This window comes from Rhincodon typus, chromosome 7, assembly GCF_021869965.1.
Source record: "Rhincodon typus isolate 14 chromosome 7, sRhiTyp1.1, whole genome shotgun sequence".
NCBI lineage: Eukaryota > Metazoa > Chordata > Chondrichthyes > Orectolobiformes > Rhincodontidae > Rhincodon > Rhincodon typus.
The window spans coordinates 90608508-90631529 of record NC_063338.1 but is presented as its reverse complement, the minus strand read 5'-3'; the positions used below and the strand labels follow the sequence as shown (position 1 = coordinate 90631529).

Here is a 23022-nt window from a genome sequence, read left to right as displayed (position 1 = left end):
CCTCAGGCGACTGTCTGTGTGGAGTTTGCACATTCTCCCTGTGTCTGCGTGGGTTTCCTCCAGGTGCTCCGGTTTCCTCCCACAGTCCAAAGATGTTCAGGCAAGGTGGATTGGCCATGCTAAATTGCCCATAGGGATCAGGGATGTGTAGAATAGGAGGATGGGTCTGGGTAGGATGCTCTGAGGGTTGGTGTGGACTTGTTGGGCCAAAGGACCTGTTTCCACGCTGTAGGAATTCTATGATTCCAAAGGTCGTTAGTGAACCAGATGGCTTTTTACAACAATACAATCATCATATGGTCATCGTTGGGCCGGCTTTTTAACTTCAGATTTTTATTGAGTTCAAATTTCACCATTTTCCATGGTGAGATTCATACCCATATCCCTAGAGCATTAGCCTGGGGTTTTCGACTACTTGCCAAATGAAATCACTTTACAGTAACATCACCTCTTCCCCAAGGTACTGAAGCATCTTTGGAAGTCCTGACATTATGAAAGGCACTTTCTCATTAAAAGTCTTCTTTTTATGTGGTGGGTTAGTAGTTGCCTGAAGTGGATGATGACAAGGAAGAGAATGCAGTGATTGGCCCTATCCTCAATGATGGAAAAGCCCAACACATCACTGTAAAAGATGACATTTTTGGCTGAAGCTTTGGCAACAACCTTCAGCCGGAATGCCAAGTGGATGAACCGTCCTAGCCTCTTCCAGTGGCCCCCCAGCATCAAAGATGCCTGTCTTCAACCAATTTAGTTTATTCCACGTGATATGAAGAAACAGTTGGAGGCATTGGTACTGCAAAGGCTATGGGCCCTGACAACATTCTGGCAACAGTACTGAAGACTTGTGCTCCATAACTTGCTGCTCCCCAGCCAAGCTGATCCAGTACAACTACAACATTGGCTTCTTCATGGCAATATGGAAAATTGCCCAGGTATATTCTTTACACAAAAAGCAGGATAAACCCAGCTCAGCCCAATTACCATCCCATTAGTCAGGTCTTGATCATCAGTAAAGTGATGGAAGGTGTCATCAACAGTGCTATCAAGCAGCACCTGCTCAGCAATAACCTGCTCAGTGTGTACTCTCAGTTTGGTTTCCGCCAGCTCCTGACTCATTACAGCCTTGGCTCAAACATGAACAAAAGTGCTAAATTTCAGAAGTGAGGTGTGAGTCCATCCCTTAACATCAAGGCCGCATTCGACCATGTGTGGAATCAAGGAGCCCCAGCAAAAGTGGAATCAATGGGAATCTGTTGCTTGGAGTCATACATGGCACATAGGAAGATGGTCGTGGTTGTTGCAGGTCACTCATCCTGGGTACAGGATATTCAGGGTAGTGTCATAGGCCTAACCATCTTCAACTGCTTCATCAATCACTTTGCCTCCATTCTAAGGTCAGAATTGGGAATGTTTGGCGATGATTGCACAATGTTCTGCACCATTTCCAGTGGTTACAAGAGCAGGTCAAAATCTAAGAATACTGTAGTGAGTAACTCACCTCCTGACTCCCCAAAGCCAATCCATCATTTACAAGGCACAAGTCAGGAGTATGAGGGAATGCTCTCCACTTGCCTGGATTGGTGCAGCTGCAACAATACTCAAGAAGCATGACACTATCCAGGATTAAGCAGCCCAGTAGATTGGCACCACATCCATAAGCGACCACTCCCTCTATCACCGAAGCTCAGTAGCAGCAGTGTGTACTATCTATAAGACCTCTGCAGAAATTTACCAAGGCTTGTTAGACAGCACCTTCCAAACACATGACCTTCATCTAGAAGGACAAGAGCAGCAGATGCATGGAACACCACTACTTGCAAGTTTCCCTCCAAGCCACTCATCATCCTGACTTGGATATATATTGCTGTTCCTTCACTGCTGCTAGGTCAAAATCTTGGAATTCTTTCCCCAATAGCATTGTGAGTGTACCTACTCTGCATGAACTGTAGCGGTTCAAGAAGGCAGCTCACCAGCCCCTCCTCAAGGGAAACTAGGGTCGAGCAATAAATACTGGCCCAAACAGCAACGTCCAGTCCCAAGTACCATGAGTGAATACAATGAGTGTCCCAAGGTCCCCCTGCCGAGACTGCGGGAAACATTACATCGGACAAACAGGAAGGAAACTAACAACAAGAGTACATGAACACCAAATGGCTACAAAAAGACACGACCAATACTCACTCATCTCAATCCACATGGACAAGGAGAACCACCACTTCGACTGGAACAACACCAAAATCCTGGGACAGGCTAGGCAGAGACAGGCACGAGAATTCCTAGAAGCCTGGCACTCCACAAAGCATGCTATTAATAAACATATTGAACTCGACCCCATATACATTCCACTACGAAGGAAAACCGGAAGTGAGGCAATCCATCTCAACGGACCCCAGAGTTTAAAAACCAGGTGGGAAAACACACCGACGCTTCATCGGAGGCTGCACTGAGGATGTTACCCAGCATGGTAACAAAACGTCTGCGAAACAAGAAATCAGCTCGGCGAGCCAACCAACCTCAACACGGGGTCATACATTTAAGACAGGGAAGAGAAAGAATTTCTATTTTTTAAGAGGATGAATTTCTTCTCTTAGAGGCTTGTGAATCTGAAATTCTTCACTGCAGAGGGCTAGTGAAGCTGAGTTGTTAAGTTTATTCAAGGCTGTAATGGATAGATTTTTAATCAGTAAGGAAATCAAAGGCTATCGTAAAAGGCACTAATGTGGATTTGAGAATCATCAGATCAGCCATGATCTCATTGAAAAGCGGAGCAGATTGGATGGGCTGAATGGCCTACTTCTGCTCCTATGTCTTATGGGTCTTATCGTCATAAAAGAAAACAAATGCATTCTTCAGATGTGGGGTTATAAAGTATCTGGGCAAGTATTTAGTCTCTTACTGCTGTCAGAAGTTCACCATTCATCTGCTAGCAACAGCCTCAAAACTCCTGTTTACCTCCTATACCGGTAGTTATTCATTAAGTCACAGAGAAAGAAATGAACACCTCCCACGCAGCAAAGTGGTACACGATTAAGGTGAACAGTTACTTACGAAATGGCCTCAATCATATCCACCCCCATTTCGACACAACAGTGTGCATGATCTGCTCGAGCTTCAGGTAGTCCCGAAACACAGTAATAGCAATCACCCAGGATCTTAATACGCAGGCAGTGGTTCTCCTGAGAAGGTAACAAGAGAGAGAGAAACAAAATAAGTAAGCTAAAGACTGCTGGAGAAGGAACAACTTCATGATTGCAGATAGTGTTTTTGTTAACTTAGTTTTGGTCACCTTACTTAAGGAGGGATACACTTGCATTGGAAGCAATCAGAGAAATTTGTCTTGACTTCTGGGATGAAGGGATTTATCTTATGAGGAAAGGATGAGCCCCCACTCATTGGAGTTTACCAGAATAAAAGGTCACCTGATTGGAACATAGCATATTCCAAAGGGGTTTGACAGAGCAGGTGTTGAGACGATATTTCTTCATGGGGGAGCCTCAAAATAGGGGGTATAGCTTAAAGATAAGGGGTCTCCCTTTTGAGATGGAGAAGAGGAAAAATTTCTTCTCTCATAAAGTTTTTGGCATTCTCTTCCCTCGAAAGCAGCCGAGGCTGGGTCATTGATGATATTCAAAGCTGAGTTACATGACTTTTGTTTGACAGGGTAACCAAGGTTAATGGATGGAAGGGACAGTCAGAAAAATGTTGCCATGGCCACAATCAGATTAGCCACGATTGTATCAAATAGCAGAGCAGGCTCAAGGGCCCGAATGGCCTACTCCTGCTCCTGATTCCTAAGTCCTATGAGTCTTGTGGCTGCCAAAATAACTATGGAAGATACAACAGCGCGATGGGACAACACATAACATAAAGTCATCCCAGGCAGTGCGCATTTACCGATGCAAGCTTGTCAAATCTGGCGAAGAGTTCGTTGAGTGTCATGACCAGTTCCTGAGCCGTGCACTGCGAGGCCAAACTGGTGAATCCTTCAATATCTGCAAAGAGGATGCTGGAACAGACAAATAGGGGGTAAAGAAGGAAAACATTTTAATTGTAGAACAGCTGACATATAAAGGATAATGAAGAGGTTTAAAGTACATGAAATGATCCTAAACAACCAAGCAAATCATCTGCGCAGCAGTAATGTGAATCTCTTATCGGTCATGTCAGGCAATTTTAATCTTTTAAACAGCCAAGGAGCAGCCTAGTTACAAATAGTGATCACTAAAAAAGAAGGTAAGAAACAACATTCTTTCTTCGTTCAAGGGGTCCAGGCTTTACTGAATGGGCCAATGTGCCTTGAGAAGGTGGTGGTGAGCTGCCTTCTTGAACCACTACAGTCCTTTAGCTCTAAGGAGACCGACTGTGCAATTAGGTTCGGATTTTCAAGGTTCTGACCCAGTGACACTCAAGGAACAGTAATATATTTCCAAGTCAGGATAGTGAGAGGTTTGGAGAGGAACTTGCAGGTAGTGCGTTCCCATGTATCTTCTGCCTTTGTCTTTCTAGGTGGTGGTGGTTATGGGTTAGGAAAGTGCTGTCTAAGGATCTTTGGTGAATTTCTGCAGTCTAACTTGTAGACGGTGCATACTGCTGCTACTGGCCATCAATGATAGAGGTAGTGGAAGTTTGTAGAAGTGATTCCAATCAAGCAGGCTTCTTGAGGATGGTGTCAAACTTCTTGAGTGTTGATGGAGCTGCACCCATCCAGTGAAGTGGGGGTATTCTGTCACACCCATAACTTATGCCTTGCAGGCACTTGACCAGCTTTGAGGAGTCAGGAGGTGTTTTGCTTGCTGCAGGAATTCCTAGCTTCTGACTTGTTCTTGGAGCCACTGTATTTATGTGGCTGAGGACTGCATTTCTAGAGCACCTTTCACAACCTCAGAATTTCAAAACACTTGACAGTAAGTGAAGTACTTTTGAAGTCCGGTCATTGCTGAAATGTAAGGAATGTTGCACTGGTTTGTACACAACAAGTTCTTTTAAACTATTAACAACCAGATAATACGTTGCAGTGATGTTAATTGAGGAATAAATATTGCATAGGACTCCAGGATTATCCCCGGCTCTTCTTCAGAATAATACTGGCATGTCCATAAGGTCCCCTCACCAACTTCTACAGATGCACCATTGAAAGCATACTGTCCGGATGCATAACGGCCTGGAATGGCAACTGCCCCGCCCAGGACCGTAAGAAACTACAGAAGATGGTGTGCACAGCCCAGACCATCACGGAAGCCAACATTCCATCCATAGACTCCATTTAAATGGCTCGCTGCCATGGAAAGGCTGCCAACATCATCTCTAGCCTCAAATAACGCTGATTTTACTAACGTTGATCTTGCCTAGTGCACGCCCTGTGCAATGCAACCCATATGCCTCTATCTAAGTCTTTTTGATCTGTACATCCTTTGCTTACTATGATCTGCTTGTACCACTTGTAAACAAAGCTTTTCACAGTATTTCAGTACACGTGACAATAAATCAATCAATCAATCTATCAGGATCATCCTTAGAATAAGAGATAGGCCATTTAGGATTGAGATGAGGAAAAATTTCTTCATCTAGTGGGTGGTGAGCTTGTAGAATTCTCTATGACAGAAGGTGGCTGAGGCCAAAACATTGAACAGTTGCAAGAAGATGTCAGCTATAATTCTTAGAGTTAAAGGGATCAAAGGGTATGGGGAGAAAGTGAGGAGAAGGTATTGAGTTGGATGATCAATCATGTCATAAGATCATAAGGTATCAGAACAGAATTAAATTATTTGGCCCATTGAGTTTGCTGCACCATTCAATCATGATTGAAATGTTTCTCAACCCCATTTTCCTGCTTTCTTCCCACTGATACTCCTACTACTCAAAAGCCTATCTATCTCTGTCTTAAATACACTCAATGACTTGGTCTCCACAATCTTCTGCAGCAATGAGTTCCACACTCCAACTGAAGAAATTCCTCTTCATCTCAGTTCTAAAGGGCTGTTCCTTCACTCCAAATCCGTGCCCTTGGCCCTAGTCTCTCCTATTAGTGGAAACTTCTTCTCCACATCCACTGTATCCAGGCCTTTCATATTCTGTAAGCTTCAACGAAATCCCCCTTCGTCCTTCTAAACTCCATCAAGTATAGACCCAGAATCCTCCACAGCTGCTCATGTGACAAGCCTTCATCCCCAGGATCATTCTTGTAAACCTCCTCTCGACCCCCTGCAACACCAGTACATCCTTCCTTAGAAACTGGGCCCGAAACCTCTCACAATATTCCAAATGCAGGCTGACCAGAGCCTTATAAAACCTCAAAAATACATGCCTGCTGTTGTATTCTAGCCCTCTTTAAAGGAATGCTAACATTGCTTTTGTCATCCTAAAGGCCAACTGAATCTGCACGTTAACCTTAAGAGAATCCTGAACTAGAACTCCTAAGTTCCTTTGTACTTCAGATCTCCGAAGCCATTCCCCAGTTAAAACATAGTCTATGTCTCTATGCTTCCCACCAAAGTGCATAACTTTACATTTTTCCACATTGTATTCCATCTGTCAATTCTTTGACCCTCTCCTAGTCTGTCAAAATCCTTCTGCAGCTTCCCTGCTTCTGCAACATAACCTGTCCCTTCACCTTTCTTTGTGTCATCTACAAACTTAGCAACAATACTCTCAGTTCCTTCGTCCAGATTATTAATGTACAATGTGAATAGTCGCCATAGCCATGGTCGAAATCTGCCATCTGGAAAAGACACTTCTATCCCTACTCTCTGCCTTCTGCCAGCCAGTCAACGCTCTATCTGTGCCAGTACCTTGCTCCTAACACCATGGACTCTTATCTTATTTCGCAGCATCCCGTGCAGCACCTTGTCAAAGGCCTTTGGTAGGAAAAGCTCGAAGGGTCAAAATGTCTTCTTATGTTCCTGTTTCTATGAATCGTTTAAGAGTCTTGAATTACTTACTTAATTTGTCCCTGGTACTGCTGGACTTGTGAACAGGGGATGCAAAGTCAAAGTTCCTAATCCAGCAATTATGTACTGTACTGCTACAGGTGCCATCTTTTTAATAAGATTTCAAACTGCGATCCTGACTGACGTCATAGTTTCCAGCTACAAAATCGTTTAGGACATCCTAGGTTTTGAAAGGTGATAAGAGAAATGCAAATTCATTGCTATTGTCAAACCATCACTGCAAGGAGTACGGTTGTCCAGGTCATATGAGAATGGCATGGCAACAGCATCAAGATTAAACACTTTCTCCCACCCTCTCATTGTTCAGCTTCCTACCCCCCAGACTGCCAAATAACCTCCTGGAAGAAGCTAAATGACAGAAAGAAAAATGAGGCAAAGAAAAATACTCTTAAAAATTCCATCTTCCTCATGCAGTCGAGAAAAGCAAAGAAGACGAATAGGGTGGGGAAGAGCTGTGGAGGATGGAAAAGGTTAGATGGGCAAGAGAGAGCAGGGGAGGGGAGGGAAGAGGAAGAGGGTTTGTCAAGAACAAGGGAGGTGAGTGACTGCAGGGAGGGGTGACCAGGGAGGGCATGATGGGAGTGAGGAAGGGGTAAAATGGTATCTGGTGGGGCAATGACAGAGCAGGAAAAGATAGGAAAAACAGGGAGAGTTTGGGTGAGTGGTAGAGAGTGGAAGAGAGAGGTGGGAGTGGGAGATAGTATGGGGAATGGAGGAGAGAATGGAGAATGTGACAGAGTTGTGCATGGTTGGGACAATGGGGGGACAAATGGAGGAAAGTGCATGTGGGTGGGGAAGGTCTAGGGAGGACTAAGGAGAGCAAAGGGAGTGGAGTGGATCAGGTGATGGGGGACGGCAGTGTGTAGAAAGGGACAGACAGCAAGTGGGTGGGGGACAGGAGGAGAAGGACTGGGAGAGGGTGAGGAAAGAGGGGTAGGGTGAGAGAGTGAGCAGAGTAAGTTCTGAGGAATTGGAGGAGGGTGGGAGGAGTGGTGAGCACGTTTGGACTGAATAAACACAAGCTCTGTTTGTCCAGAAACCTACGAACATTAAGATTTCTGCACAGTGTCATTAGTTGTCTATATCTGTCACTGCTCAGCAGCAAGAGTATCACGGACACCCAAAAATGTAATAAAACAAAAACAAGTATCAACACATACAGCCTAATGCTAAGACCAAATGCTTTTAACGATTATCCAGGGTACAGCACTGTTATAGTCTATTCACATCAGTAAACAAAATAGTCATACACGCATATCAACTTTAAACACATAAGGATCTTCCTGTTTTGACTGATCTGAGTTTATATGGACTGTCAGGATAATAAATTCCCACACCATTCCCCTGCCTCATTTCGATATAAATAACTCTGAATTAATTTTTTTCTGGTTAATTCCATACTTGTTCACTTGAGGAAGATTGCTGGTCAGGGATGTTGCACTGAGGCAATCTGAGGAAATGCTGAACTGTTGGAGACACAGCCTTGCCTGTCAGATGTAAAATGATGCTCAGTTTGCCCTCCCACGTGGATGTAAAAGATCACCTTGGCACTACTTCTAAAAGATCAGTGATATTCTTCAAATAAACAAATTAAGAGCAAGAATAGGCCATTCAGTTTCTTCACACATGGATATCTATGTGCACAGATTATTGAAGGTGGCAGGACAGGTAGAGACAGCAGTTAATAAAGCATAGTTTGCTCAGCTTTATTTATTACGGCATGGAGTATAAAAGCAAGGAGGTGATTTTGAATTTGTACTAGATTCTTGTTAAGACCTCAGCTGGAGTATTGTGTACAGTTGTGGGTGTCACAATATAGAAACAACGTGAAGGCATTGGAGAGAGTACAGAAGAATGGTTCCAGGAACAAGAAACTGCAGTTAGAATAGATTGAAGAAGTTGGGACTGTTTTCCTTAGGGAGAAGAAGGCTGAGAAGGGCTTTGATAGAGGTTTTCAAAATCATGAGCAGACAGGATATAGGAGACAGAGAGAAACTGCTCCCACATAAATGACAAAAGAATGAGGGGGCATGGATTTAAAATGATGTGCAAATGAAGCAAGGGTGATGTGAGAAAAAAACTATTTCACCCAACAAGGAGTTAGAGTGTGGAATAAATTACCTGGAGATGCGGTGAAGGCAGTTTCAATTAAGGCATTCAAGAGGGCATTGGATGATTATTTGGATAGAAATGGTGTACATGGTTATGGGATAAGATATCAGATAATACGAGAACTGGTGCATGTACAGTGAGCCGAATGGCCTCGTGCACTGTAACAATTCTGTGATTCTATAAAAGAACTTCACCATCAAATCAGACCATGGCTGATCTGATTATGGCTTCAATTCCACTTTCCAGTCCACCCCCAAAATGTTTTGACTTACTTGTTAGTCAAGAATGGATCTGTCTGGGGTAGAGAGTACCATAGTCACGAATGACCCTGTGTGAGAAAGAAATCTCTGTCTAAAATAGAAGACCCCTGGTTTTTAAACTAAGACCCTAGTTCTTCCCACAAAATAAGACATCCTTTCAGCATCCACCCTATCAAGTCCTCTCAGGATTTTATATGTTTCAATAAGACATCCCCAGTGTCTCACCAATGCCTAAAAGAGATCTTCATGATCTTCTGAGATAGTAGGAACTGCCGATGCTGGATAATCTGATTTAACAATGTGTAGAGCTGGATGAACACAGCAGGCCAAGCAGCATCAGAGGAGCAGGCAGCATTTCTGAAGAAGGGTCCAGACCCGAAACGTCAGCTTTCCTGCTCCTCTGATGCTGCTTGGCCTGCTGTGTCCATCCAGCTCTACACCTTGTTATCTCATATTCATGATCTTCTGCTTGTTTGTGAGGGCTTGTTGTGGGCAAATTAGCTACTATGTTAGAACAGTAACTTTGCTTCAAAAGGACTTCATCAATTTTGGGACATTGTGGAAGACACAATGCAAATATGAGCCTTTCTTTTCCTTTGAGGATCTGAAGGAATGCCCGCTGGATGCAATCTAGATTGAGGCCTTGCTGTAGATGTGAGGGAATTATCCTTTCCCACTCTTTGGTTTGATGAGGTCCCGAGTGGAGTGGGCTTGCCTGCCGTGATAACTAGGGTCACTAACTCAGGTTGTGGAGGTATTGTAACATGACTCTCTGGTCCCCAAATGCCCCACATCCACTCACTCACCACTGGTCACCTAACAAATCTATCTCACAACATACCACCTTCCTGCAGCCAATCAGAAAGCAAACAGAATTTGGGTTACTCAGTTGGATGACCGTTCATTCACAGTCCAACAGTCTTTTTCGCTCTCCCCCAACATTTTTCACGCTGGCATACAAAAAAATTAAACACAAATTTGTCTTCAATGGCAAAATGTATTTTTCTCAAGGGTTTCTGGAGGCTGGGTTCAGAAGATGAATCTTTCCCATAGACTCTAAGACAGGGCCTTTCAAATTGGGTGTTAGGACCCCAAGTAGGGTCATGAGCTTAAGCTCTGGGGTCTCAAGTTTGAAGGCAGCAAAGACTGTGATCAGGCTCTGACTGAATTATAACGGCTATGTTCCTGCTCCACCAGATCAGCCTTCCCTCTCTCCACCACTTCTACAGGCTCAACTCTTGGTCTCTCAAGTCTCATTGAAACATAAAAATCAGGAACAGGAGGAAGTCATTCAGCCCTTTGAGCTATTCAATATGATCATGGCTGATCCATATCAACCCAATATCCTGTTCCCATTTTCTCCCCATATCCTTCAACCCTAAGAAATATATCTAACCCCTTCTTGAAAACATTCAATATTGTTAGAACCACTGTCTGCGGCAGAGAATTCTACAGGCTTACCACTCTATGCGTGAAGAAATTTCTCCTCACCTCAGTCCTAAATGGTCTAACCTATATACTTAAAACTGTAGCCTCTGGTTCTGTACTCCCTACTCATTCAGTCACAGAGCACGGAAACAGACCCTTCAGTCCATCTTGTCCTTGCCGACCAAGTTAGTTGCCACCCCAACTAAACTAGGCCCATTTGCCTGCATTTCACCCCATATCACTCTAAATCTTTCCTATTCACGTACCTATCCAAATGTTGCAACTGTACCTGCATCTACCGCTTCCTCTGGCAATTCATTCGACATATGAACCACCCTCTGTGTGAAAAAAAGCTGCTCCTTAGATTCCTTTTAAATCTTTCTCCTCTCACCTTAAAAATATGCCCCCTAGTTTTGAACTAACGTAGGGAAAAGACATTTGTTATTCACCTTATTTATGCCCCTCATGATTTTATAAACCCCTCATCCTCCTATGCTCCAGTGAAAAAGTCCCAGCCTATCCAGCTTATTCTAATAACTCATGCCCTTCAGTCCTGGCAACATCCTGATAAATCTTTTCTGAACCCTCTTCAATTTAGTTATATCCTTCTCATAGCAGCGTGACCAGAAATGTACACAGTATTCCAAAAGTGGCCTCACCAACATCTTGTACAAGCTCAACATGACATCCCAACTCCTATACTTAGTAGTCTGAGCAATGAATGCAAGCATGCTATAGGTGTTCTTAACCATCCTGTCTACCTGTGATGCAATTTTCAAAGAACTATGTAGCTGAAACCCTAGGTCTCTCTGTTCAACAACACTACCCATTACTATAGCATTAACTATATAAGTTCTATCCATGTTTGTTTTACCAAAATGTAATATCCAAATTAAACTCCATCTGCCACTCCTCAGCCCAGTGGCCCAATTGATCACAATAACTTTGTAACCTTAGATAACCTTCCTCACTGTCGACTATGCCACCAATTTTGGTGTCACCCGCAAACTTACTAACTCCTAAATTCTCATCCAAATCATTTATACAAATTTCAAACAAAAGTGGACCCAGCACTGATCCCTGTGGCACACCACCGATCACACAGGCCTCCAGTCCAATAAACAACCCTCCACCATCACCCTCTGACTCCCACCATCAAGCCAATTTTGGATCCAATTAGCTAGCTCTCCCTGGATCCCATATGATCAAACTTTACTAATTAGTCTACCCATGCGGAATCTTGTCAAATGCTTTACTAAAGTCCATCTCTGCCCTTATCAATCTTCTTGGTTACGTTCTCAAAAAACTCAATAAAGCTTGTGGGACACAATTTCTCATGCATGAACCCATGCTGACTATCGATAATCAGTCCTTGCGGCTCCAAGTGCATGTAAATCCTATCTCTCAGAATCCACTCTAACAATGTACCCACCAATGACGACAGACTCAATAGGTCTATTGTTCCAAGTTTCTCCTTACAGCCTTTCTTAAATAAAGGCACAACATTAGCTATCCTCCAGTCTTCCAGCACCTCACCTGTGGCTGTAGATGGCACAAATATATCTGCCAGGGGCCCTGTAATTTCTTCCCTAACTTCCCATAATTCATTGGGAACATCCTTTCTGTGTTTACCCTGTCTAGTCCTGTTAGAATTTTATAGGTTTCTATGAAATACCCTCCTCAGTCTTCTAAACGCCAGTGAATACAGTCATAACCGAACCAGTTTCTTTTCATACATTAGTCCTGCCATCCCAGAAATTAGTCAGGTAAACTTTCATAGCCAGAATAGCCTTCCTCAGATAAGGTGACCAAAATGACCCAATACTCCAGGTTTGGTCTCACCAAGACCCTGTACAATTGCAGCAAGACATCCCCTGCTCTCACTGTACCCCCTCTCACTGAGGGGGTCACAGTAATTTTAAACTTCAAAACGGGATCAAGGTGGTACCATGTTTGGGAATCAATACTCTAGGCCGATCCTGGAAGTTTAGAATGACCAGCATCCTTATGAATCAAGACACAAATTTCCATCTTTTTCACTACTCCATCCTTTACTCTGGCACTCAACCTGCACCTTTTGTCCTGACAAATGACATCTCATTGGAATTTCACCACTGGCGATCCTAATTACTGCTTATTCATACTCGATGCTACATCACACTATGAGCAAACACTTTCACATCATTGAGCAATTATCACCTCAGAGACACACAGTATGTGGGAACTGCTGAACGAGTTGAATACAAACACCTATTATTTAGCTACTGCATGTTTCGAAATGCAAAGGAGAGTTGAAAACAAAAAAAAAGCCTGACATTGGAAGCCATCAACCTGGATTCAGCAGAGCAGGCATGGATAACAATGATGAATAGGGATCATACAGTGCATGTGTGTTCAAATCCCTTCTTGGCATCACTCTGGCAATTGGAACTGTTGCTGATCAGCACGATTAGACGATTTGCGTACCAGGCCATTGTTGCGATGTACCAACCAAGTGGAGAGATTGCAAAGTACACTTGCCAATGTACAACGAGAGATTACACAAACTAATTTTGTATTGCTAGTTAAAAGGTTAAGGGATGGCTTAGTCAAATTTTACAAGCTATTAAGGGGAAATGCATAGCGTAAAGACAGAGAGAAACTATTTCAGCCAAATGGAATGTGTAGGAATAAGGGGCACTGTCTTTGGGGCTGTGGGGCAGGACCTTTTAGCAACGAATACAGAATTTATTGAAAAAGATTGGAACCCTTTTCCACAAATGCCAATCGACATGAGATCAATTTGGCTACTGCTGAATCTTAATGTATTTTGTTGAAACTTTTTGTCTTGTATTCATCAGGAAAATTTGCAAGAATATCAGTTCAAGCAGAGAACCAACACTCAGCCAGTTAAATCTGACTGGTAAAGGCATTGCCATTGAACATGCACCAGTTAATGACAATTGACAATTAACTGTCAAGCTTTGTTTAAATTTCGAACCAGGCAGTTGATTCTGATTGGTCGAGTCAGTGCCCTGAAAAATGAACTGACCATCTATTTTGTTGAGTTGAAACAGGTTCAGCACCTGTATGTGTTATGTCTATCGGTAGAGAACAGGGCTTGATGTATTGATAAATGGAGTTTTCAGGCCATTTCAAGCTGGACTGACAATCTTAAGTTGACTATCAGTGTAATTCTTTGCACATTGAGTTGCCATGATCTGGAAAGAACTGTCTGAAGCAGATTCAATAGACATTTTCAAAACTACTTGGAAAGGAAAAATTTTGTAGGCCTGTACAGGAAGAACAGTGGAGTGGAACCAATTGAAGCATAGTGGGCTGAATGACTCGTACTATGCTGTATTAATGAAACACTGGTTTGGCTTCAACTGGAGTACTGCATTTGGTTCTGTGCTCTTATTTATTTCCATTCATGAGTTTGGCTCCAGGAATTAGGAATTTCAATTACATAGATAGATTGTAGAAGTCAAGACTGTTCTCCATGGAGAAGAGAAAGTTAATAAGAAATTTAATCAAGAGACAACAAGGTGCAGGGCTGGATGAACACAGCAGGACAAGCAGCATCATAGGAGCAGAGAGGCTGACGTTTCGGGCCTAGACCCTTCATCCTCGAGAGAGTTGCAGTGGGAGAGAGATCCCTTGGGGTTTGTCCGGAGGGAGGAGGGTAACTTCTTCAGGTTAGGCATCCTTAGAAGAGGCTTCGCAGTGGGGTTAAAATCTCTGAAGAAATTTAATCAAGTTGTTCATGAGGGTTCTGGATGGAGTGGAAAGGGAGATATTGTTATTCCTCTGGAGAGGAATGGCACAGATTTAAGGAGACTGGCAAAAGGTGCAATTGAGCCATTTGGCAAAACTATTTCATTCAGATGGTTGGGATCTGCAGTGCACTGCCTGAGAGTGTGAGAGGCACGTTCAATCAATAAGGAAACAGATCATTATTTTAAAATGAAAAATTTACAGAACTACAAGGAGAAAGCAGAGAAGTGACCCTAGGTGGATTGTTCCTTGATAGGGCCAGCACAGACAAGACAGGCAGAATGGCTCCTTCCAAGCTTCAACCATTCTATGATACTACGATTCTACTATGTTGGAAGGCTATCCTAGATTACTTATTCAAGGCTGGATGTAGTCCTTCAGGCAGAAAGAAAAGACTGCTACCAAAAGATAAAACTAATTATTTCAGCTCCTTGCCTCAAAGCAGTGCCTCTCCAAACACATGGCAATGCAAATGTGGGGCATGAATGAAATAACAGAAAGTTATCTACGCTATGTCATAATTTAGGAAGCGATGCCTATCAATCCTGAAAACCTAAATATTTCAGTTCAATCCCATGAACACATCAGTCTGCTTCATTGGGTTCTACAGTGTGGAACCTTGTACCAGAATGAGACTTTGCAACAATCTCCTCATGGGAGGTGATGACCTAATGGTATTGCAAGGCTATTAATCCAGAGATCCTGGCAACATTCTGGCGACTTGAATTTGAATCCTGCCATGGAATATGGTAGAATTTAAATTTAATAAATATCTGGAATTAGGAGTTTAATGGTGACCGTGAAATAGTTGTTGATTGTTGGGAAGAAGCCATCAGGTTCACTAATGTCATTTAGGGAAGGAAAATTCCATCCTTATTTGGTCTGGCTAATTATTGATCCCAGACCCACAGCAATGTAGTTGACACTTAACTTAAATGGGTAACAAATACTGGCCTGTTCAATGACGCCCACATCCCATGAATGAATATAATTCAAAAATGGAATCCAATCTGATGAATTGAGTTAATATAAGAGGTTCATGGACACTGTCAAGTCAATCTTTCCACATCAAAAAATAAGCCTTCTTGTCAAGAGACACTCATTCCTCACAGGAATTTACCAACATTCTCTCCAGGGCAATTAGGGACAAGCAATGAATGCTGGCTTTGCACCATTTAAGTCTCAAGAATGAATAAAAAATGAAGCATCTTTAAATAGGCCTCTGAAGGAACCAATCACCAGGAATATTTCTGTCAACACATTAAAATAGTGAGAACAGGACAAATGGATGCAGCAGTGAAAAGGCAAATTTTGGACTGAAGTCAGGAAAGCCTTCGACTCAAAATAAGTCAGGTCAGCAAAGCAAAAGTTTTAAAACCATTTAAGAATTGCTTTCTGGATAGATGTGTAACGGTGGGACAAAGGTCCTTCTTCATCTGTGTGAGTCTTGTGATCATAAATGATTGACATCCTCCAAACCACTTAGTAATCACGCCCATTATGTCTCTGGCAGACTCCCAGTGCAGGAAGTGAATCAGCATGATATTCATTCCAACTGCACGGGTGCAAAATGAATCCCAGTTACACTAGAGGATACAGCACAGAAAAAAAGGCCTTTTTGGCCCATTGAGTCTGTGTTGGTTAAAAACAACCACCCAACTATACTAATCCCAATTTCCAGCACTTGACACATAGTTTTGTGTGCCTAAATACTTCTTAAATGTTATCAGAGATTCTACCTCTACATTACAAGCAGTGAGTTCTAGATGCCCACCACGCTTTCTATGAAAATATTTTTAGAACAAAAAACAAAGAACAATACAGCACAGGAACAGATCCTTCGGCCTGCGGTGACACAATTTGCCCTTTCATACTAAAACCATCTTCACTTACAGGATCCGTATCCCTCTATTCCCTCCCTATTCATGTATTTGTCCAGGTGCTTCTTAAATACTGCTAATTTCCTCACATCTCCCCTAGATCTCTTGCCCTTTGCCCCTTACCTTAAATCTATGTCTCCAGTCATTCATCCCTCCAAGTTGAAAAACTCCTTTCTGTCTACCCTATCTATGTGCTTTGTAATTTTCTCTATCTCAGTTATGTCCTCCCACCATGTACCCAGTTCCAAGGAAAACAACCCAGTCTAACCAATCTCTATTCATAATTTAAACTCGCCAGCCCAGGCAACTCCTAGTAAATCTCTTCTGCACCCTCTTCAGTGCAATCACAGTCCTCTATGTCCCAACGTTGTACCCTGAAGGGATGAGAATAGAGATGGGTATGAGGCACACCAAAGAAAGGGGAAGCCCTCTCATTCAAGCAAAGTGCTGCTCCCCCACAAAACTGGTGGTTGGACTGGAAAGAGAAGCAGTACGTGATCTGGAAATGCATCCCAAAGTTCCTTGGTCTCACTGTAATGCACAATCATTTGTTTTTATTCTTTCATGGAATGTGGGTCTTGCTGGCAAGGCTTGAATGGCTTGTCAGATCATTTCAGATGGCAGTTGACAGTCAACCATGTCACTGAGGGTCTGGAGTCACATGTAGGTCAGACTGAGTAAGGACAGCATATTTCCTTCCCTAAAGGACATTAGTAAACCAGGTTGGTTTTCACAACAGTCGATGGTAGTTGTCATAGTCACTGTTACAGATTTTTATATGTCAGAATTTTAAATTTTATTTAAATTCCAGCTGCTAGGGTGAGATTTGAACTCGCGTCCCCAGAGCATTGCTGAACTGAACTCAGGATTACTATGTAGTGGTGTCTGGGAGGAATATCTGAAACCAAATGGAACTCAGTGAACATGTGATGTTAACTAAGGGATACCAGAGTGAGCACAATACTGGGTGAATGCAAAGTGAAATGGGTAATTGGAGTTTGTGCTATGTGAGTGGAAATTAGACTCTTGACTGGAAAAATATGTGACTGGACTCTGTCTAATCCACATTTTAACCTTTGGTATTTAATAGTCGTAGCTGAAGATGTTATAAATTAAGCACATTAAAGAGGTCAGAAGCTGTTTGTAAGTCAAAGAGAAAATTAAGCCATATTCTAACCAAACAGTGATTTGGAGATAACTTCAGCAAGATGAATCTAAATGTAAACTACCAGGCTGTGATTACCCAGCTTGTTTTCTAAATGTGAACCTTATGACCTATGGAAGAATGAGCCACATGGATCTGGGTTATTTCTTTAGGTAAAGAAGAAACAAATAACGTCCTTGGCACTTCCACTATCACACAAAAGCAAGTTAAGTAACCGAATTTTTCAGAATTAGAACCTCATGATTTGGACATGGATGAAAGTTTTGACATGGACTTGCACGGATAAAGTTGCTTAAACAGATGATTGAAATACAGCTTACGAGGCATAGAAAAGTACATAGTAGAATTCAGTAGATTGTATACAAGACTGCAGAAATTTCCTCTGGAAATTCCAAACTATGCTGGCACTTGAGTTATTAGGTTGTGCCACAGTATTGAATTTAAATAGACTTCTAGTTTTGACTAATGTCAAATCGCAAATTTCCATTTTCCAAATCTATTCTCATCTATGATTTTATTCAGCGTTGACCTACTGAATAACAACAGTATTTCACTAGGCTCTGCGCACTGCTAGAGCAAAATGTCAGGAGCACTGGCAAAAATAAATTCCATGGAAAGCATTCCTCTCCAACAGCATTCATGGTGCAAAGAGGAATTGGCTATATGAGACAAAATACAGGCACAATATTAACTGAGTAGTGGGACCATCTAGATACAGGTTGTAGGCAACAGTATGAAAGAAGAACTTTAACGAAAAGAAATGAGGAAGGAAATGTTTTTGACAGTTTTGAGAAGCGAAGAGAATTTGCGGTTCACAATAAAAGTCTGTACCCTAGAATATTCCAGGCTGTGGTCAATTTTGCTTATTTGAAATGTGATTTAAAATACCATTATGTCATATATTGTCCAAGATGTTACAATTGAGTATTTAAAACAAAACACAAAATGGAAAATTCGGTGGCAAATGATGATAATATGGATCAAAGAGAGGGCATTGTATTGTCACAAAGGTTTTAGACCAGTGGCGAACGTATTGGTGGCAGAATCTTTCATTTGTGCAGTCTCAGAGTAATAAGACTCAGAACAAAGTGAAGGAATCTGAGAGTTCCACCAGAATCAGGTTTGGGGATGATAACGCATGAAAATCTTTAAAAGGAGTCATTATTCATTGTAAAATAACCAGAATCAATCACTTTATTAGCATAGATGTATTGTCCAGTTATTCAGTAGACCAATGCTGTATAAAATCACAGATGAAAATGGATATAGAAAATGGCCAAGTTACTGTATTAGGAAAATGTCTGAAATTGCAAGTTACATAATGGGGGCATTATTGTGTTTCTTTAATGGAACATAAACTCTTCACTAAAGAGATTAAATAAGTGTGATTAACATTCGCGCAGAAATTGAGAACACAAAAAGTCAAAGTAAGGCCTCACAAATAATGCAGCAATTTCTCCAAATGGAGGAATTACAAAGTCTAATTTAATAAAAATTAAAGGTCTACTGCACTCTGCATTAATGTCCATATAGCATGTGCTGTCACAATTGAGTTCATTATGTTCTCAATTATTTAAATGTGGGGGAGTTCGGGACCAAAGGGTATTTCAGAATAAGGGCTCACACATTTAAAACAAAGATGAGGAGGAATTTCTTCTCTCAGAGGGAAGTGAATTTCTTGAATTCTTTACTGCAAAAGGCTGTCGAAGTTGGGTTGTTAAGTACATTCAATGCCAAGATAGATAGATTTTTAATCAGTAATGGAATTGAGGATTATAGGGAAAAGCAGGAAAGTGGAGTTGAGGATTATCACAGCAGCCATGATCTCACTGAATGATGGAGCAGACTTGATGGGTTGAATGGCCTGCTTCTACTCCTATATCTTATGGTTTTATAAGAGTTTGAGTTTGATAAAACATGAGACTTATGAGTTTGATAAAACATGTGCAGTAGTGTCATAGAATGAGGATAAAGCCTGCACATGGAGCATTTTGTTGCAGCAAGGCTGTCCCACTGCTGCTATTGTTGTTTCTTATTGAGCAGGAAAGTCTTACTTTTACCACCTGCCACAGAAACAATTTACAGGTCAACAACCAAACTAGCTGCATGAACGGCACCTTCGGCATCCATCAAGTCATAGAGTCACAGAGTTTTACAGTACAGTCCAACTTGTCCATGCTGACCAGATATCCTAAACTAATCTAGTTCCATCTGCCAGTATTTGGCCCATATCCCTCTAAACCCTTCCTATTCATGTACCCATCCAGATGCCTTTTAAATGTTGTAATTGTACCAGCCTCCACAACTTCCTCAGGCTGCAAATTCCATACATGCACCACGCTCTGCGTGAAAACATTGCCCCTTAGGTCCCTTTTATGCCTTTCCTTTTTACCTTAAACTTATGCTCTCTAGTTTTGGACTTCCCTACCCTGGGAAAATAACCTCGGCTATTCACCCTATCCATGCCCCTCATGATTTTATAAACCTCTCAGCCTCCGATGCTCCAGGGAAAATAACCCCAGCCTGTTCTGCCTCTCCCTATAGCTCAAACCCTCCAGTCCCTGCAACATCCTTGTAAATTTTTTATGCATCCTTTTAAGTTTAACAACATCTTTGCTACAGCAAGGACACCAGAACTGAACACAGTATTCCAAAATTGGCCTAGCAATTGTACAGCCGCAACATGACATCCCAGCTCCTATAGTCAATGCGCTGACCAATAAAGGCAAGGGTACCAAGAGCCTTCTTCGTTACTGTGTCAACTTGCAACTCCAACTTCAAAGAGCGATGTATCTGGACCCCAAGCCCTGGACTGCAACTTGAACCAGAGCTGTTGGTGCAGAGGACAGATGTTACCCATTGCAAGATAAGACCGCCTCCTTTATTATGAAGGGGATTGAACTCTATCATAGTCTAAAAAAGTCATATTGGACTCAAAACATCTGTTCTCTTTCTGTCTCCACAGATGGTACCACACTTGGTGAGCTTCTCCAGCAGTTTTTTATTTCAGACTTCCAGCATCTGCAGTATTTTGCTTTTATATAATTATGTATTGTCCATTCATTCGAGATCTTATTTGCAGAATGATGCACTGTCCCTTTAATTCACTTCTGCTTAATGCTTCTGCATTCATTGAATTTCCATTATGTCATAGGTAAAGATTGCTGGCAGATATGGACACCATCAAAGAAGCATTGAGGTCAGAAAATGAGAGGTGACCTTACTTTTTTTTTAAATTCACACGTGGGACCTGAGCATCAATGGCTGGTCAGTGCTTTTTGCCCATCTCTAGCTTCCCTTGAACAGAGTGGCTTGCTAAGCCATTTCAGAAAGCAGTTGAGGATCAACCACATTGCTATGAATCTGGGTTCACATGTAGGCCAGACCAGATGAGGATGGCTGATTTTATTCGCAATGGACGTTTGTGAGCCAGATGGGTTTTTCTGACAATTGACAATAGTTTCATGGTCATTAGTAGATTCTCATTTCCAAATCTTTTAAACTAAAATAATCTATTTTCCCAATGTTTTTCGCTGTGTGCATATCCATGTGCAAGTGTATGTGTAAAGGGGACTTTATAAGGAAATTAGAGTTTTAGTTTGTATTGTTATATGGCAATGAATTATATCTGTTTACCTGTAGCTATGGTTGAATCACTTAATATAAGTAGTAATTCTTGTTTAGCATAGAAACCCGGTCCATGCTTTCTATCAACTTTAATCTGAAGGTCAGGTACATTGGGGTATTGTGCTTACCTTAAAAGAAAGCTAACATATGTTATGACTCTGGGAATTGCAGGGCGTGATTTACGATGCACTGTCCCAGTGAGTCATAACAACTTCTATCTGCCCTTTGATGTGGCCTGAGGTTGTACATGGGCCACATGAAGGAGTCATATGAAGGAGACAGCAAATATTTCCTTACCAACTACCTCCACAATTCAAGAAGGGGATGCCTTCTGAAATAGCCAAGCTGACCACTCAATTGTATCATGCCTCTACAAAGCTGAAAGCTTTTCTGAAGGACCATGTGGCATTGACAATGGAATCAACAACAGCCCCATCGACTATGCAGAGTTCTCCTCACAAATATCTGATTCAGCCTAATGTCCTATTAACCAGTGCCAGGCAATGGCCACCTCCAACAATAAGAAATCTAAACATCCCTCCTTGATGTTCAATGGAATCAACATTGCTGATTCCTTCACTATCAGCTACACTCAGAAACTGAACTGGAACAAGCATACAAATACTGTGGCTACAAGACCAGGTCAGAGTCTAGGAATTCAGTAAGTCAACTCCTGACTCCCCACAGCCTGGCCACCGTCTACGAGGCACAAGTCAGGAGTGTGAAGAAATACTCCCCACTTCCCTGAATGAATGCAGCTCGTGCAACACAAAAGCAACTCTCACAAAAGGGAACCCTCGAGCCTGTTCTGTCTTTTGGTAAGATTAGATTTGATCTAATAGTGGCTTCAACTCAACTTTCCTGTCTAGCCCCTACACACTGACTCCTGTGTTAATCAGGAATCTATACAATTCAGCCTTAAAAATACTCAACAACTCTGCCTCCACTGCTCTCTGGGGAAGAGAGTTCCACAGACAACTGTTCCTCTGATGGAAACAAAATTTTCTAATTTCTGTCTCAAATCCTTCTTTTTAAACTATGTCCCATAGGTCTAATCTCTCCCACAAGGGGAAACATTATTTCAACATTCACCTCAGGTTCCCCCAGAGTCTTACACATTTCAATGAGATCATTTCTCATTCTTCTAAATTCAATGTATACAGGCCTGACCTGTTCAACCTTCCTTCGTAAACAATGTTTCAACCTTAGTAATAACCTCTTTGATCAAGCTCTGTTCATCTTTCCTAATATCTCCTCACATGGATCTGTGTCAAATTTGCTCCCAAGAAGTGCCCTGTAATATCTTACTGACTTGTAAGGTCTATATCTGGCAATCATTTGGTCTTTTAGTGGTATTGCTGTTTGTGGGAGCTTGTTGAGTGCAAATTGATTGCTTTTCCCACTTTACAACAGTAAGCACATTTCACAAGTCATTTATGTGCATTAGGACATTCTGAGATGATGAAGGTGCCATTTAAACTCCAGTTCTTTATTTTTCTTGTTGGGGAATGCAGAACGAGAAAGAAGTGTGAAATGAGGGTGGGGGTATAGGTTAGCTTAGATGAGTGTCAATAGCGCAGGGCTTAATCCCAATTCCCATTGAGGTATGTTTCAGGCATAGGTTCTACCTATAGTAAGAGATCATTTTTGAATCATGACATTTTTGCCATGATTCAGCAAACAATCAGCAAATGCATTCCTTCAAGGACTGACCTCAAGAAGATTCTTGAAATAAAAGTGAAAGCAGTGATTTATCCTGTCATGCAAACGGAGTTCAATTTAATTTGAGATAACAAGGCATAGAGCTGGATGAACACAGCAGGCCAAGCAGCATCAGAGGAGCAGGA

At 42.0% G+C, this 23022-nt stretch overlaps 1 protein-coding gene across 1 annotated transcript in view; it reads right to left on the bottom strand.

The window, feature by feature from the left end:
• Positions 1 to 23022, bottom strand: part of LOC109934822 (adenylate cyclase type 5-like) — a 102989-nt gene that overhangs the window by 67983 nt on the left and 11984 nt on the right. Inside the window, exons 2-3 of the mRNA XM_048599265.1 lie at positions 3895 to 4006; positions 3049 to 3176 (exon numbers count right to left, since the gene is read on the bottom strand). Coding sequence (XP_048455222.1) covers positions 3049 to 3176; positions 3895 to 4006 — 240 coding nt within the window. The remainder of the gene's footprint in view (positions 1 to 3048; positions 3177 to 3894; positions 4007 to 23022) is intronic.